Below are 18,814 nucleotides of genomic sequence, written 5' to 3' on the forward strand. Positions count from 1 at the left end.
GCACTTTAGGACGACTACTAATTCTACACCATAGCTAAAATAAAGGCTTAATGATTTCTTCTCACTCTGTAGAGTTCTTAGGACGCACCGAGGTTCCCGTGGCCACTATTAAGAAAGAGTTAGAGAATAAAGGTCCATCCACAAGGAGGCTCCTGCTTCATGAAGTTCCCACTGGAGAAGTTTGGGTTCGCCTTGACCTACAGCTGTTTTGACCTCCTCCCTTTATAACAGCACCTCAACCACAAATCTGTCCTTGCTCTTGGCTTAATGCTCTCAACTACTGTGGAAAGCACTACTGAATGTATGAGGCTTGGAAAGACGAGGTGGCGTTCACAACTTTGCCAAGTTTTTGTGTTTTGATGAAGTGACAACGGAAGGAAAAGGGAACGTTTGGTTAAATTCCTGAGGGTTTTATTGCCCGATTAACCACTGGATGTAAAGATATCTCAGGAACGCTTTCCTTTAAACTTACTGTACTGAAATCTATATTTCTAGAATCGTAAATGGCCTTAATTTGAAGTGACTTTTTAAACTTGAATAATTTCACCCAGAACACTGAGACGGTTGAGATTTATTTGTCATATCTGCCAATTTTTCACTGTTACAGAATTAATTTGCACCAGTCATTTTATCCTCTTTCAAAATCCTCTTTCTGAACATCGTATAGTCTGACATGGAAGGAACGTATTTTCTGCTGAGCTTGCTGATAGTTTTATTCATAAAGGTACAAATGAGGTGATTAACAAGGGGTGATTTTTTGGTCTAATCACTGTTGATTTTGTGTACTTGACTGAGTTTTATTTATGTTAATTTATGCCCAATATTTCTGGATTGCCATGGAGCACTCGGAGAAGGTCTTATTATTGTCACCTGTATTATTGAGCTGTAACAGTATGGACGTTTACTCAGGCGACTGGGTGTCTTAAGGTTTTTGTTAGTTTTAGTTTGAGGTATAAATTGAATAAAGTCTGTTGGATGTTCTGTATTTTTTTCGGTTTTCCCATATCTGTAATTGTTTAATCGTTTATTCGTGTAGCAATAACTTAGCAATATTTGTGATAATGTATAAGAAACAGCTTCGCGTGTGCACAAATATGCAAAATAATTCAAATGCAAATAAAACTTGAACTGTTATAAATATAAATGTATTATTTTCCCTTGCGAAAAAGCAGATTAACGTCGTTGTGCGGCCAGTACGTCATCATAATGAATATTAATTAGCACGAACACCAATGGAAACCGCTCCTGTAATTCATATTAATGAGTAAATCGTTTGCTGCTTCTGGTTGTTAAGGGCAACTGAACAGTTTGTAAAAGTGCGACATCTTACACGGTTTTTCCGATTTAACTATGAACCCTTTTCCACATTTACTAGATAAATGTCTCTTTGACACGAAACACGTAGAGTGTGCGGCGATGATCGTGGCTAAAAGTGCTGAAGTAACGGCTGCGTCCGAAAACTTTTTAGTAAGTTTACTGCAACACCTCCAATGACCCAAACAGTTATATTTTGTGTTGTATATTTACATTGTTCTAGGTGTGCAAGAATATATACGCGATGTTATATCCGACGCTGCAACTTTAATACATGTAACAGGTCTGTCCGGGACAAGCGGAGGTGTTTGTTGACGCTTTTGAGCACGTGAACGTAACGAGACAGAGAGGACTTCGCTTTAAAGACAAACTCTACACCTGTGTACGGGCTGACAAACACTCGATATACTCCAAATGTGTGAGTAAAGCGACTTTACAAACCCAGTGTTTGAATTATATACTCTAAACGTGTCAGGAAATCTAAATACTGCATCGTACCTTTAATAGCTGCATAACTCATCCACTGCACTGTAACTTCAACAAGTGCATTAACTCACCTATTGCACTGCAACTTTAATAGCTAATGTCAATCATTTATGCACATTTAAGTCACTTGCACTATTGTTTGGTCTAAATTATTATCTGTTCATAGCCACCTGTACATTAATGTTCATAGTGTTAATGTTCATAGTATATAGCCATCTGTATGTATTGTTCATAGTACATAGCTACCTACTGTAAAATATTTCCATAGTCCTGTATAATATTTTCTAATATTGTATATTTATTCACTGTATATTCTGTACTTGCACTTCTGGTTAGACCTAAACTACATTTCGTTACACTGTGCTTGTATATGTGTAATGACAATAAAGTTGAATCTAATCTAAAAAAAATCGAATACTCCAGATGAAAAGTAAACCTACTTGGTGCGAGTGAGCACACTTTGTCTAACACCTTACGTGTGTAAATCCACCCAAATCTCTTAAAATATTAAATGACACCGTACATGTGCAATTATTTGTACAGTCGTGACTGAATATAAAGCCTGTCATCTTCTCTGTGTAGGAAGGAGGTGGTTTGATATTGGTGAGAACAGCAGTGTTTGTGATAGTTGCTACATACTCACAGAACATGCATCCCAGTATCTGTGTGGAAGCAGTGGAGAAACTAGGTAGGTTATTTGTTCAAAGTTTTCCCCCGTGAGTTGTTTTTATAAACGATTAATGATTTAAATGACCTTTAATGATGATAATGATGCTTATTATCATGCATTTTAGCTGAGTATCTACGCGCAAAGGATAAATGAGGTTCATCATATCTGAAGAGATAAAGTTCTTCATAATTGTTGCATTATGCATGTGCATTTATGTAAGAGCCACACGTCTTTTACAGACAAACAGGAAAACACCGCTTTTGAGATAATTTAGTGAGATTTTAATTTACAGATTTGGCATTTTAAAATGTACACACAACACCAGTTTATACATCTTAGCACAAAACATAAGACACAAACTGAACTGCCACAATTTGGCAAGAAGATCTTTCACAGAAAGAATCTAGAAATTCCTTACAGACTGTATGGAACACTCTTACAACTTTTGGATGTTTATTATATATACGCAAAACACTGTTGCACCACACTTATGTTTATTAGCTTCACAGGACTTGTTTAAAAGGAGATGGGCTGAGTAAAATGGTTAAGTAGTGTAAGACTGTAACCAGGACCAAAGATCAGAATTAACCTACAGCAATATCATTTGATCATTCACAGTGTCGCAGTGCTCTGTCACAATATTAGGAGAACAAATCTGGTTTGCAGGCAGCGCCATTGAGAGATCACAAAAAATTGCCTGTTAACGTTGCATACATCTATATCACTTACATCATATTTTCTTGCAGAATAATAATACACAATGTATGATAAAATACACAGTTTTGTTCAAATGAGCTAGTCTATAACAAGCAGTGCTTTAATAAGTCCTTCGTCATCCATGCATTCACATCAATTCCAGTTCAATGCGCTTCTTGGAAAACCACAGAAGACTTTAAAATGGACTAAACGTTACTTCTGTTAAATAAAGTGGTTGGAGCAGCAACCTGCATAAGCATATTTTCCACTTATATCCTAAAACATTCTGCTAGAGACCTACAACAGTGATTTTAAAACAATCACTCAATTCCGTGAATTAAACAACATTTCAAAATACTATTTGTAAAGAAATGTTAGGTTGATGTTGGCAATACATAAATTTTTTTATGTTAAACATCCTAAAGTTAAGGATGGCATGCACCTCTGCAGATTAAAAAAACGAATCACTTTTAAACCAAAATGTATCTAAAATATGTTTCTCTGATGTATTTTTAATAAAATAAGATTTAGAATATCAAGGAAAATAGTATATATAGGGAATACTTCACGACCTGAGTATCTTTTGCATTGCTGTTTGTTTGTTGAGTTTTGTGTATATTTCATTTTCTACTGCTATTGGTTTGAAGTATGACAAAATAAATTTTTGCATGATTTATAAAAATATGCTGGTGAGAAAGGTGTTTCTTGCATAAAACACATTACATAGGAATGGAAATTCGCCATGTAGGCTTATAGTAAATAAACATTTGGCAAAATGTATATGTACTGTATGTGGTAGAAAGACATTTTACAATTAAGAAATATCTGCTCACATTTTTGATGTAGTAAAATGGAAAGAGTGGTAAAGTAATTTAGATCTCAAAGAAAAATGGTCGAGTTAATATTATTATTATTATTATTATTATTATTAACTCGTGTAAATTCTGTTACACCTGAGATATACAAGTGCTGGCTTACTGTTAGTCTTAAATTTGTTGTGTTGTGTGCTTGAGAATATGTTTATACTGTGAACTAAAATAATCGTATAGCTTGTAAAACCAATGATCAATTGTATGTGACAGAATAATGTGTATAATTGTTAAAACTCATACAAGTTCCTAATATGAGCTGCTCTAGTCAGTAAAACAATGCAATAAAACACACAGAAATGATAAATGTTTGTTGGAAGTAATGAATGAACAGGCAGAGGGCTGTATGCTGTCTCCAAAGTGCTAAATTGCTTGTGCGTACAGTAATACCTGTGGCAGTGCAGCATCAGAGCCGAGTTCGTATGTGAGGAACACCTAGACGATTTAGCCTTTCTGACTACACTCTTTTAACCGCTCTCGGCCTGTTGACCCTGTTTGTCTACCTCTGGTATCTGCTCCCTCCAGAATGTAAACTGGCTGAAGGTGTCTGAACAAGGGAAGTCTGTGGTGTTCCCCCTGGTTAGAGGAGGAAAAACATGGTCCACAACTTCACACAGACGTCCATACCTGTAAAGTGCATACAATAATATAAGAGCAACTGTAAAATCTTTTTCACATTCAAAAACAAGTCTTAGGCTTAATGTGAGTAAGAATAATAGACATGAGAAAGAGGGGTTGACTCATAAGATGGAAAGTTTCTGAGATTATCTAACTACACAAATATTTGTATTATCGTTACTTACGATGATATGTTGGTCTTTGCGTGTTCCTGGACGAGCTCTCCCTTAGGATTCACAGTGAATATTCTGTTCAAAGGCACTCCCACCTCTTTATATGAATAAACATCCTGAAGAGAAATGGGGTTTTGTAAACCTCGACGTATGTATGACTAATATTTGCGATAACTGCTGCTACTTATTGTTACTTACCGTTGCCCTGTTTCCAAAAGCAGCATAAAAGGGTTCTGTGTTTGGAAGGAACAAATTTTTTATGTCTGTCAGACACTCAATTTTAAACTTCTCTGGCTTCTTTTCAATCACCTCCCTGAAATTATAAAGAAAATCATTACTATATGGTATTGACACACACTCTGTACAATTCTATACAGTACACGTCTCAATGACAGTGTGTACAAACCTGTGAAATGCAGAGAACAGACTACTGGGACTGAGCAGGACAGGTCCCATAGGAAGCATAGTGCCTCTTTCATTCACCCAGTGCAGGTAACCCCTCGTCATGTCAGCCATCCCAATCGCCCGAGCCGAACAGTACATAAACTTGTAGCCATTCCTTTTGGACAAGAAGTTACACAATAGATTACTTTGATGTATTTTAGGCAACTTAGTGCATTCAGTCTACATTTTCTTCAGTATATGCATTCCCCTGGAATCAAACCCATGGCCTTGGTGTTGCCAGCGCCATGCTGTGCCAGTTAATATTTGATATTTGAATATTGTGATTTGTATGTTGTTAGCAACCCACTGGCTGACTCTGTGATATAATCGAGCGATGCCTTGATGGGTCCAGTCTTTTCCCAGAGTTGGCAAAATGTGTCCCAGGGTGTCAGATCTGAAGATAAAATTTAAGATTTAGACTTCATTGCGATCAACTCCCCCTCTCAAAAATGAGTTTGTGAAGTCTCACCTTGTGATGGTGCCATCAATATCCGAAATGACTATCTTGTCATCCCAGTTCCACAGATAAATGGTGCCCTCACAGCGGCAGGTGCCCTGGTATTGGGTGGTGACGCTGAAGACCACATCATTTGGACCATCCTTTAGGTTAAGACTGACCTTTAGCAGAAGAACACCTGTTATGATGCATATGAGCGTTTATGTTAAAGGGCTTAATATGAAAGTGAGATGCTCACTAGTTGTTCTGAGGAGAGACGTAGAGTTTTCCTGTACCAGTGACCTCCGGAGCTGTGAAGGACTTCGAGCTGGTTGAGAACAGAATTCGGTTTAGCACCACAGCTGTCGTCATCACTGGAGGATGTGTCGTCCTTTAACCTTTTAGAAAAACCACCAGTGAGTTCACTTTTAAATAATTATTTTATCCCGCTTTTAAAGAAGATTGGTTATCTGTGACAACTGATGTCTTAAAGGTACAGTAGAGAAAAACTTGAGCTGTATGTATTAAAGGTATTACCTGCCCACAGAGTCTGTTTTTTCAGAAAGATCTCCAGATTCAGTCTGGTCTGATGCCGACTCCTGTGTCAACGTAAGACATACATTCTTATAAATACACGATTCTTTGCAAATCTGCAAGCAAAATGAATTCCAATGATTCAACGTACCGACTTGGAGTTGCTGTTTCTGCCCCGCCACGAGAACCACCAGCGTCCTCCTTTCTTGGGCATCTTCTCCTTCATGATGTTCTCCACCGTAGCCTGGAGCAAACGCACAGAGGCCCTGATACTCAAAACTCAAAATCAAATGACAGGATGACTGTGACTGAACATGCTGCTTTTAAATCAACACAAAAACAGAAAGACGTACAGGACTCGAGCCAAACACGCTAGGAAAACAGTATGTGACGAAACCAAGAGCAGAGTGGACATAACTCAAACAGGAATACTTGGGATGAGGGGAGATCAATAAATAAAGAAGAAGGAAAAACAAGGAGGAGGGAAGAGACAAATTTAAATGCCCTGGTGAGCCATGGCAGCCGGGTCCAGTATACACAGGGACTTCACAAAGCCATGAAACACTTGCAGGGAGAAAACAAACAATCCGGAAAGAAAACAGCATCTCATACTACAACATTGTATTTTAAACCATACTAATATTGCAATACAATCAGAACAGACTACGTATTAAACACCGGTATCAATATAATCACGAATGTCCAAAAATAGAGACAGATCAAGTGGATGATATTGTAAACACTTTTATTTGTATATTTTGGCGTTTAATAATGTTTTGTAACCCACCAGCAGGGGGCACACAACTCCCATCCTCATCTTTCTTCAGTTGAAAACAAACAGATGTTGCTTCATTATTTTGAGCAACATTAAAGATAACATGATGGCATTTCAATTAAAAATCGTTTGTTTTCAACTGAAGAAAGAAAGTCATATAGATTTGTGATAACATGAGAGTGAATAAATGTGTAAAAAATCTGTTGTTCTAGTTCAGAACAACAGGACTGTTGCTTGTGGGATATTGCTTAAATCTAGTCTACTGTAAAGTCATAACAGCAGTGCTGCTTGAATAACTAAAGATTTGTATCTATGTGTGTGTTTCTTGACACAGTCCTTACCTTTGGCAAGGGCTTTTGGAAAACCTGCATAGCCAGTACCATAGGAGCCGCTGTGGTCCAGTTACAATACCTAAGAAAAGTAAATTTACCAATGTATGCGAAATTTAGGATTAGGAAAAATCATTTGGTGAATCACATATGGAGTAAAAACTAATATTCCTCACATACTTGGTTCCGATCTTTACAACCAGGTTGGGATCATCAATGATGGATGGATTATCTACAAACTCCTGATAAGAAATAGTTCGTTCCTCAAATTCCTCTGTGAATGAAAGTAATGTGTAATGGCTTAATGACTTCTCCATATCAAGAAATCTACAGAATACAACAACAGCTGAACATCTGGATTTCATACCTCTAGTGATCTCTCTGTTCTCAGTCAGCCCTCCGCACAGAGAGATGGCGATATGAGGCAGGTCTCCTAACTGGTCAGAAAAGCTTTCCACTCCGCTGTCCATTCCACTGCTGCCCACCGACTGAGGAGACTGATTGGCACTTCTCAAATCTGTCCCGCCCCTCAATAAAGCTGCTCCATCACTGATCAACAGAAGTACATTTTATTTTTTTCACTTTTACATAAGGCACTACAGCTTGATCATAAATGAACTATGCACCCTTTTTCATTGGGTAAGTCAAATGTACCTCTTTGGAAAGTAAAGGGCTGCAACTTGAGGCTCTAGCTCTGTGATGTCATCCAGGTACACACCATCTGATCCAAGGTGCCGGCTCCTTTTGTCTAGAAATGTAATATCATTATTATTTAAACGATTATATAATGTATGTACTGTATGCATTGGGCACCCACTGCTCTACCTTTTTTCTTGGACGGAGAGTCAGTTTTGCTAATACCGTGAGCCCCAGGACAATGACGGCCCTCCTCTAAGTCTGTTATGAGATGGGCGGCTGCACTGATGGCCTCCACCTCTACAGAAGGTCCACATGCCCCCTCTCCAGCCCTGAGATCTGGTACAAACTCATGAAGAACATTGTCCTGAGACTCCATCATCCCACCCCGAGTGATGGCTCTGAAGTGTGTACTGTCAGATGGTGGAATTGACCCTGGAGCAACCACCATAGGCTCTGTCATGGACTGTAGAAATGATGGCTGTGGAAAGAGAAACACTTGTGATATTTCTGCACAGCATAACAACAAGCAGAATACATCCTCGAATTAATGTAAGTGACTGACCCCAGTCACCATTCACTTTCACTGTACAGAAATAAGATGCAGTGAATTTATTTCTCATAAAAGAAAGAAAATCATACAGATATGGGGCAACGTTTAATCTATTTTGGGGTTTGCTATCCCCTTAAGACACTTGTAATGCTAGATTGAGCTTGTATTGTTATAGGATACACAGAACATGTGGCAATGTGTCACTTCTTGGGATTTTTGTACCTTAGCAGCATGAGGCAGCTCTCCCCATGTCCACAACATCTCTGGGTTGTCTGGTTTGCCCTCATTCTTCAGCAATTCTGAGTCACTCTTTGGTGTAGAAGGCAAAGAGCCATTTGGACTGCTTAAAGTGAGAAATCAACATGTCTTTTAACAACTTTTTATTTATTAAACAAGTAGCTTGTTGGGAAATGCATTTGACCTTTTAATAGCTAAACAGCTTATTTTGGACGAGCGATTACATTTTATTTCAACATTATACACATTGTTTATACATTATGTTCTGCACTGCAGTAGTCACCTGTTTGTGGACTGGAACATGGCTGTTTGTTGAGGACAGGAGATGGACAATCCTGTTTTAATGGGAATGGGTAAACAGCAAGTCTTTTCCACCCCTGTTCTGTGGGTCAGTAAAGAATATTTAAGATGCACATGTTGCTATTAAGTCTCAACCTCTAAATAGAATACCTGTAGCATACCTCTGAACACCACTCCAGTTTCCTTCTGTTGTGTATGTGGTGCTACTGGAGCTTCCTTTCACCTGCCCAGTAAACAGCTGGTGTGACATCGCTCTGTAAATATATAACATATAGTACATAAACAAACATAAATATAGGCAGGTATAGTCTTAAAGGGACAGTTTACCCAAAAATAAAAATGATGTCATCATTTACTCAGCCTTGAGTTGTCAAAAGTTCCCCAGAACTGTTTGCTGTTCTACATTCTTCGAAATATCTTCTTTTGTGTTTAACAGAACAAAGTACAAAGCAATTTTTCTATGGTAGTCAATGGTGGCCAGAACTGTGTACGTTGTGGGATTTCTAACGTGCAAGGTTCTGAATGTCTTTTCAAACTGTTGTTTTGCAGAACAACGCATTCTTCAGTTGACATTCGCTCCCAGCTGACTCTTTTTGGCCTTCTGTTTTCCCAATGCCCTTTGCTGCCATTTTATTTACATTTATTAATTGTAACTGTGAAACTGATTCTTAGTAATTCAGCACATGTGGTGCACTCACGGAGAGACCTTTGACCTTTTAGCTTATCCAGAAACAGAACTTTCACAGAAAAGTATGTGTTCGTTGTTATATTTCAAATCTAAATGCCTTGCTTGGATATGTGGGGGTAATGTTAGTCTGTCCAGCATTACAAAGGACTCCCCATGAGGCAGATCTTGGCCCGTTTCCATGAATTTCTTGGAAAAACATTGGAGGGGCTGTTTCAGCCACTTGTTTACTTCAGCAATAGGACCGTCAACCTCTTTTCTCCATTCTGCCTCTTGTTCTTTCTCTCTCTCTCTCTCTCTCTATTTCCGAGCTCATACAGAAAGCAAGTAAACAGACACAGCACCCATCACAAGACCTATGCAACTGGAATCATTATTGATATGATCATCACTTTAAGCGGAGTACATCTTCCTGTATCAACAGTGCAAACTGTATGTCTTAATTGTGAATGCAATGATTTTTGTCCTGCAGTGTTTTCTACAGTACAACAGCAAATGACTTGAGCTTCATAGTGCTGACCAAGCTCAACTCCCGGAGTCGGGTGTGAAATCTTGTCAATGTACCAGTTTGCCTACATTTTTAGTATTATATACTTTTTACTTAAACCAAATTGATTTAAATATAAATATCAGCTACAGTATATACTGCAGTTACAATTACAGTATGTACAATGTCCAAAAAGAAGTTGGGCTTAAGGGAAATTTTGTTTGTTCTGACCTGTTTCCTGTATTCCCTGTCTCATCTTCAGAGCTCAAGTCTATCTGAAACATGTCATCATCTTCTGAGAAATCCCCATTATCCTCTCGCTTCATGCTGTCCATTTTAGATTTCCTTCTCCTCTTTCTCCTTTTCTTCATCATGGAACTGTCACCAGAGGCCTGTCCTGGGCCCAGGGTTTGAATGGAGGTTACGGATCCAGACTCAGACTGTCGTCGGCACGTGCCTTTTCCCATTTGGGCCTGCATCAAGGCAGAGCCTTCTGAAATGATAGGTGAGGTAGCCAAGTGGAATGGCACCATCTCCTGTGCAGAGAGCAGTAACAACAGCATGAAATATGATTAAGAGTTTTGATAGTTTTGAGAAAAAAATCTAGATTAATTATTTTATGAAGAATGAAAGTGATTTATATCAAATCCTAAAATCGCAGACTAGACTAGATGACAGAATAAGCGTGAGTATTAACACTTAAATCAACATCAATGACGGTTCCAACTAATATTGGAATAATATATAGGCCTATATATGTTTATAAAAAGTAATACAAAATATTGTGGCACATGTTTATTTTGTACCCTAATAAGGTATGTTATAGGCTTACAAGTCCCTTACAAACAAGATATCACACTATATCTGTAGATTTGGTGTAACTGTGTCAGCTGCACAACACTATGACCTTTATGCCACGTGATAGATCCCTGCATCTACATTCAAACACATGCACGTGTACTGCAGCTCTCAGCTGTCCTAAAGCCGTGATATAATGATCAAAAAGAGCCACACGGATATCTGATCGCTGTTATAATGTTCAGCCGTTTATGTCAGGGTTGCCTGCCAACACTCATAAGACGTTCATAAGACGATTTTCTCTCCCTCAAGACAAGCGATGACTATTAACAGTAACTGTCATAAGTCTCATCAACAGAAGAAAAATTGATTTGCTGAATATAGTCAATAGGAGAGACCATCTAAGGTTTTATAGTGTTTGTCACAATAATAGCTTTCAAAGAAAGAAACATAATTTCAGGGTCTTGTGAGAACTGCTTATATGACAATATATTTTATTTGAGTTCTGGTGAGGTCTGGTGTGAAAGAGAGAGCCCGGGCAAGAGTAACTCTCTTTCAGACACTGTCACAATCTTTCAAGTGCCAGAACATTTCACTTGCCGACTGACCGGGGCAATGATTCTAGCAATTCCAGAACGCAGTGTACCTCAGCAGATATCCATCTCAGGCATCCGTGCCTGTGATTAGCAAGTAACCATCTGTGGTCCAAATATAATGAGGAAGGTTTGGAGGACTTAGCCAGAGGACGACAACATTATGAGGACATTGCTTTTCTTATCTCTGCAGTCGGCTTTTGTCTTGTGCTTTGCTCTGATTAGTCAGCTTTCTCTGTCGGGTAGGAAGTTGGGCATATGGGTGGTCTAGCCAAGAGGGTCTGTTCCAGAGTAAAGAGTTACATCTCGGGTAACAGAATGTGCGCTGTGAGATTGTTTCCAGTAAACAAGTTCAAATTTCATGGTATGGTACTCGCGAGGGAACTGCGTTACATTTCTCAGTGAACAATGACCCTCGTCTGCTAAAAACAACACTACGGGATTTATTGTTTGGAACAGGGTGCACTACTCACCTCATTACTTTCTGTTTCTTTAACAAAGAATGCCTCGCCATTCTCACCCAGTTTCATTTGTAAACTGACCGGCTCCCCATTTATCTCAATGTCAACCTGTGGAGAGAAGGACCATAGAATGAATCTTCAGAGTCAGACAGCGGCCGTTTTTCCTCCTCAAGCATTTTAAGAGTTAGTACAATTTAAATGTCTATTTGTAAATCCATGGCTATATAACTTAATGCTGACGTTAGATGGGATTTCCTTAATTTGAGAAATAGGTCCTTCCAAAAATGTTTAACCCCATTGATTCCATTAAGGTGAATTACTATTTGAACACACCAAAAGAATAAGTGAATTGATAAGATTCAAAAGAATCTTATACTCCGTCATTCTAAAACATGCCTGCGCCGGTACTTACTACTTTCTCCCGGGAGCGCAGCACGCCCATCTTGCCAAACCGGACGTGGAAAGGGGAGCACTGCAGAGAGCCATCAGACTGACGCACCACAATGACATCAATACAGCCGGACAGGGTGGCAGGGTTCAGGCCTCTATATAGCTCCTTCACCTGCACAAACACCTGGCCGGCAAGCTGACCCACGTAGTTCATGGTCTGACTCTGAAATGTATAGAAATATCAGTAGTATTAAAGTAGATTGTAAGGTGACAAGATGTGCATAACTATTTGAATTTAACAGTGCTCTGTGAGAGATTAGCATCTTGTCTGTGACTCAAAACGGTTTTGTCTTTTGATAATCATGTATGCAATATTTTTTTATATTTACATTAAAACATATTTTGTGATGGTTATAGGATAGAATATACAGTTTGTACAGTCAAGTCACTTTGTCTATGGAAAATTCCCACAATGTATAAAAACGTGTTACCATAGCAATATGCAGATTCAAAAAAAAAACTCAGTACAGTATATCTACTGTACAGTAAACAAACATTGCGCAACATAGGGTTAAACGTAAAGGAAAAACCTGTAGAGCAAAAAAACACAAGCTCTCTTGCGTAACTCAAGCAAAGATATTTTTGCCATTTAGGTGAAAGGTAAAATGAATATCATTGAACCCCATTAACCGCTACACACTGCTAAAAAATTGTTTCCACAGCATAGCCAAGTGCTTAATAAATGTCAGAATCGTGCTCCCAGCCCACAGAGTCAAAACCTCTCTGTATAGCACACAACCTATACTCTCAAAATAAGCTGATAATTGCCAGTGTGTGCACTAAAAAAAACATCTGGCATGATATTCATGTACATTAAGATATGCAGGCAGGAACTTGTGTACATTAGACAAGACAGAACAGGCAAACGTGTTTTTATATATGTTCTAAGGGCAACCTAACATGCAGGCTCCTAGATGTAAGCCTTGGGCTGTTTAAAATTGTTTGAATGCATCTTCAATGTTCCGTCTTTCATTATAAAATAAGGACAAAAAAGAAAAATACCCTTCAAAATGTTTATGTATAGGCCACGCAACTTACATGATTCAACCGGTTCTGCTGGTTTCAGTAATAGCACATGCATCAAAGTGTACAGTGATGCATCACGCGCTTTACTAGATCTAGCAAAAGATGTCATGACACTCGAGCGTCATGACATCTTTTGCATAATTTGGCCATGCTGGACACACAAAAGAACAGTTGAAGGTTCATTGTAACCAAAAGTCATTCAAAATCAGTCAGGGAGGTCACCGTCCAAATGGTCATTCTCTCGTATACACTGATAATCTGTTCACCTTATAATGCATAGTCAACACGACCAATGCAGTTTAGATAGTTTAGAATAGTTAAACTGCAATCTGCAATAATAATGTAAATGTAAATGTTAAATGAAACTCACGTGAAGAATATCAAATATGAATACACAAATAAATGTGCAAGCAAATAGGTAAACAGATGTCTCTAAATGTACTTGATAATGCATGTAACATGAATTTTGTTGCAGAAACCGTACCGCAGGTCGCGGACACCTAGACGGATCCCTCAATGAATTAAATTATAAACAAACATTCACCGTGCATTAAAATAGAAACTATCTATACGAATTGACTTTCGTCTGAAAATGAAAATAAACAAGATAACGACGTGAGATCACAGAACGCTGAAATTCTCGGTTATACATACGTGGGATGCGGAAGACGCGTTACGATGTCACAGCCATTGAAGAGCATCAATATCCCCACACACAGCTGAACGCGCCCGCGGGCGATGTCCGCGGATCTCCACTCGTGTAATTTAGCTTCTCCCGTTAAACCCACACAGTGTGTTCACTGCTTGTGTGTGTTGATGTTTATAAAGCAGGGTGGTGGAAACTGCTTGCAGTGAGTAGCAGTCCCTGCCTCCGCGCATGGCATCACAGTTAACCCTTCGCGTTCACTGCCAGCGTCGCGTCTTTCAGCGCTGCGGATCTCGACGTTGACCAATCAAACACTTTGTTTATGTAACGCGAACAGCACACCGTTTGTCAGTATGGTTATTTAACACATTTCTTTAGATGTTTTGTCCACGTTTATGGTCTGAAATGCTTTCTGTATGCTCTCTTTATTTTACGTTGATGATTATTTATTCATTGCATCAATTAAAAACAAGACGCGTCGGCCTGCGTATTTTTTCTTAATAATTTTGGTTGTGAAATAAAAATGGGCACGCAATGCATGGAGCTGCGAGCGCGCGCGCGTACACAAAGATCCCTATATGCTCACGTGGCAGGGAAAGCTGCCAACACAACTGACAGTGAAATGTTTAGAAAAGCATTTCTGTGGCTGTGACTTTTGCAGGACTGTTGGGGAAAATATGTGATTCCATCCAGTTATTCTTCCATCCAGTAGGCTAGTTATTATTATGCCCATCACATGCATTGGAAATGTTGGGGTTTTGAGTAACTGAGCCATTTTGAATGAACCTGCCGAATAAAGTGTGTGCTTACTGTTTAATACCATTTAGTACCATTACTATTTAATAATAGCGTCATGATACCTTTATATAGTATTTGCACAAAAACTTAAATTCCGCAAAACTATTATTTCTTTGTGTTCAGATCTAACTTGGATGATGTATATTAGATTTATTGTAGGGTGCACTCCGGTTACCCCAGTGTCCATAAAGAGGAAATGTGTGTATGCTTTGGGAAACTGCAGCCATTTCTCAGAAAAGAGAACAAAAAGACAAAGGCATGTACGGCTGGGGGGGTAAATGGGTAGGAGTGTGTGTTTCTGTGTGGCGCTATTCAGGCAATGACCACTTAAAGAGAATCTGCCCAAATGAAACTCTTTGCAAGAACTGGCCAGCTCTCTGGTTACACAACATCAGGATTTCATCATGATTTGTTGATTCCTCCACAGGATAAATCAGCACAAGAGTACATTCCAGATACACCGGGTGAGTTTCTAGGAACTGGACAATGTAGTTTAGAAAGTCTGGGGTCTATGAGTTTATTCACTTCTCCATGGACACATTAAATGCTCACTGACGTTCAAATAGTCAAAGTATTTGTTAAGTAGCCGTAAAACACAACAAGCCGTTGTGATTATTGTGTGATTGTAGTTTACCCCTAAATGTATTTATTTTTTATTTATACTTGTTGTTGTTTGCCATTTCATCTGTAATAATCTGCTTTGGCAAAAAGAAGATCAAATGTGTCTCTGCACCGACTAGCTGTAAATATGATCTTATCTACCCGAAAGGCCATATAGCCTCTATAGGGCTCTTTACATTTCAGTCAGTAAGCCAGCATGTGACTCGCGGAAATTCATTCCCAAGAAAACACACACGTGGGGTAAGGGGGAGTCACCAGGGATGGTTTTTCTCCACCAATCAGAGAGAAGATGGGGCTGTTACAGAAGGCATGTGGGTCATGTGTTGATTAAACTGCTGACCTTACTATTGTAGGACAGAAGAGTGACGGAGACTCCAGAGAGGTGGGGCCTGTTTTTCGGCATTACTCATTGTATTTTTGATGTACCAGGACAGTGTGTACCATAAGTAAAGTGAGACCCTCTGTTTGTACTACACATTGGGGTTGCTAACATGGGGGAAAATGCACTTGAAAGATTGATTATGTAACAAGGACATCAAAGTGTGTGAACCTGTTTACAAACGTGATACTGTACGTAAAAATAACCATGAGTTCTGTTTCGTGTTTTTTTTGCAAAAAGGCCATTGCGTAGCAAAATTAAACATTAAAATAAAGAAAATGAGATTTTAAGGACATGGCTAAGTATGTGATGAACTTGAACAAGATGTGCTGTACTGTACATACAATAACTGCTTTAAGGAATTACCTGGGTGACAACGTTTTGAAATTGATGGCTTTCAGATCCCAAAGTATTGTGTGATAGCAAAAGCGTCCACTACTTGTCCACCGATTTGTCATTTGGGTATTGTTTGCTCAGTGTGTTGTTAAAGGCCCAATGTGTCATTTTTTGAAGGATCTATTGAAATAAATGCAATATAATATAAAGAGCTATTTCTTCAGGAGCATATAAAAACCTTACACAAGGAAGTGTTATGTTGTTATTACCTTTGAATGAGCTATTTCTATCTACATACACAGCGGGTCCCCTTACATGGAATTTGCCGTGTTGTTTCATATTTTCACAATTTCATATTTGGGAAATATTTCAACACATGACATTTTTTTGTTGTCAATGGATTTCATGGGAAAAGCAGGTGCATACACCGGTCCAGTGCACCTCATAGGTACATGCCTATTGCAAGACCACGGCAAATGCACTATTGGGATATACTGTATCTACAGAGTACTGCACAAGTGGTGTGGAGACTGTACAACAAGCTTGGCGAGCAGATCATCCTTCCAGTCAATCAAGTTTAAAACCTTGTTCTTAAAAAACAGCAGAACAGTTTCTCCCATCTCAGCAGGGGTATTCAATATTAGTGCATTAACATCAGTTTAAAACATTAGTTGCTTTAAGTTCTGCCCATATTTTTAATTATTTGCAATGAATCAACCTTAGTAAATGCCGGAAATAATGACATTACTTTTAGGATTAGGACTTTCACATTAAAGGGTGAAAGTTCACCCATCAACCAAACCCCATCTGTCATGATTTATTTACCCTCATGTTGTTCAGAACCTGCATATGTCTCTTTTTTCTCTGGAACACAAAAGAGGATATTATGAGAAATGTCTTAGTGGTTTTGTGTCCATAAAATAGAAGTCAATGGGCACAAAGTTCTTCATAATATATGTTGTGTTCTGCAGAAGAAAGAAAGTTATACAGGTTTGGAATGACATGATGGTGAGCAAATTATAAAATAATATAAATTTCTGGGTGAACTATCCCTTTAAATGTATAATGATGATTCCTACAGATTTACATTTTAACATTCTGAGTTCTACCCAAATTTTGTACTTCACTTCACAACAGACTTGTTGCTCAGTTTCAAAAGTCAAATGACCTCCACAACATACAGTGGCGGTAATGTAGGTGTACTGAGGAGAATAGCTTTAAGTATATTTAATCATGAGTGACCGCAGCACTTATTACACAACACCTGACAGCACACGACCATACCTTTTAAATAAGATGGTGATACACATATACACACGTACATATATACGTGTACCAGATCGAACATTGTACAGGTGCCATATAAGCACACATTGACAGCACAAACCCAGCTTGTCTATTTGAAAACGTCTGTGTAACCTGACGCAGTGCATGCTCTTTGGTTGCAGGTCACAGAACACATGCAAAACAGTCTCTAGAAACAGTTAAGACAAGCTCACGGTGTCCCCGCCAAATGACTCTTCCCCCAGACATGCCAGTGACTCAAATCCCATGGACATTTGACACTCTTTATGTTCTGCAAACGATCCGCAGATTTCGCGGACTAATACTGTACATTACTGACATAATGATATAATAAATATTCAATTGATATGACCGATTGTAGTCTATTGGAACATTTAGTCAAACTGTTGCATGGATATTATATGCATATACTGTACAGCTTCTTATATGATAATATTTATAAAGGATCTTGGTGATTCGTTTTTGAATATCATTTATACGTAACCATTTAAGCATATAGTATCGCCCTATGATATACAAAGTATGAAAGAAAGTCTGAGAATGAGGAAGAACCTCTAAAAGCTGCATAGAAACGATACATTAAAAGCTCATAATAAACCAATTCATTTGTATCAAGTATATTAATTCACATTTCAAGGGTGTTAGTCAACTATTGTTATAGAAGAGCAGAGGAAAGTGAATTACCCATGTCCAACTTGTCTCATTCGAGTTGAATATCTCATCATATTCTTCCACTTGATCCTCAGCTATCATGCTTCCATTATCCGTCTGGAGCACAACGCTCACTCATATGATATTAATATAAGCCCTTTTCTATAAAGCTAATACTAGTCCTTGCAAATCGCATGTGCCAACGACTGAGTGACCATGCTGACAGTGAACTATATACTGGACTTGATGGTGTTTTTGTACTAATTTTACCAAGTGTGTTCTTGGAATGGTGTCCACGGGAGAAACATGAGAGTCCCTGGCATCAAGTACCTCTAGCGGACAGACCCTCCCTGAATGCAACAATATCTATATGTATATGTGTGTATATACTGTATGTGGGTTCTAAACGTTGTTCTCTGCAAAAGCAGAGTAAATAATACTATGGCTTTTCATTTGAAAAGTATATCTTTTTATTGTTAAAGGCATGGTTCAGCCAAAAAAGAAAATC

The 18,814-nt window shown here is 38.6% G+C and overlaps 3 protein-coding genes across 4 annotated transcripts in view; 2 read left to right on the forward strand and 1 right to left on the reverse strand.

Moving 5' to 3' along the window:
• itsn2b (intersectin 2b) overlaps positions 1-2,202 on the forward strand; it is a 30,672-nt gene extending 28,470 nt beyond the window's left edge. For both annotated transcript variants that reach the window (XM_079457852.1, XM_079457853.1), the window contains one exon: positions 73-2,202. In XM_079457852.1, coding sequence (XP_079313978.1) covers positions 73-212 — 140 coding nt within the window. In that variant the 3' untranslated portion in view covers positions 213-2,202. The remainder of the gene's footprint in view (positions 1-72) is intronic.
• pfn4 (profilin family member 4) lies at positions 1,351-4,339 on the forward strand (the record flags this gene model as incomplete). The annotated part of the gene is made up of 4 exons (XM_079457855.1): positions 1,351-1,467; positions 1,598-1,732; positions 2,383-2,488; positions 2,595-4,339. 4 exons carry the CDS (start codon positions 1,351-1,353, stop codon positions 2,621-2,623), a joined length of 387 nt encoding a protein of 128 aa, XP_079313981.1. The 3' UTR covers positions 2,624-4,339.
• lpin1a (lipin 1a) lies at positions 2,733-18,533 on the reverse strand. The gene is made up of 21 exons (XM_079457854.1): positions 18,340-18,533; positions 12,507-12,707; positions 12,107-12,202; positions 10,474-10,778; positions 9,232-9,324; positions 9,054-9,152; positions 8,756-8,876; positions 8,170-8,461; positions 7,999-8,092; positions 7,712-7,893; positions 7,525-7,618; positions 7,357-7,426; positions 6,392-6,484; positions 6,244-6,305; positions 5,966-6,104; positions 5,740-5,888; positions 5,578-5,664; positions 5,233-5,385; positions 5,025-5,139; positions 4,839-4,942; positions 2,733-4,662 (listed from the first exon to the last, which is right to left on the reverse strand). Exons 1-21 carry the CDS (start codon positions 18,406-18,408, stop codon positions 4,503-4,505), a joined length of 2,778 nt encoding a protein of 925 aa, XP_079313980.1. The 5' UTR covers positions 18,409-18,533; the 3' UTR covers positions 2,733-4,502.
• Between the last annotated feature and the right edge of the window lie 281 nt (positions 18,534-18,814).

Source organism: Barbatula barbatula, assembly GCF_947034865.1.
Source record: "Barbatula barbatula genome assembly, chromosome: 6".
Classification (NCBI taxonomy): domain Eukaryota; kingdom Metazoa; phylum Chordata; class Actinopteri; order Cypriniformes; family Nemacheilidae; genus Barbatula; species Barbatula barbatula.

What these genes read in the sequence shown, in the direction of transcription:
- lpin1a (XM_079457854.1), bottom strand. Translation starts at nt 18,408, where the DNA reads ATGATAGCTGAGGATCAAGTGGAAGAATATGATGAGATATTCAACTCG. An exon ending in AAGAAACAGAAAGTAATGAG is followed by an intron (nt 10,779 to 12,106) that starts GTGAGTAGTGCA and finishes CTCTCTGCACAG; the next exon opens with GAGATGGTGCCATTCCACTT. An exon ending in CTGTTCTCTGCATTTCACAG is followed by an intron (nt 5,140 to 5,232) that starts GTTTGTACACAC and finishes TTATAATTTCAG; the next exon opens with GGAGGTGATTGAAAAGAAGC.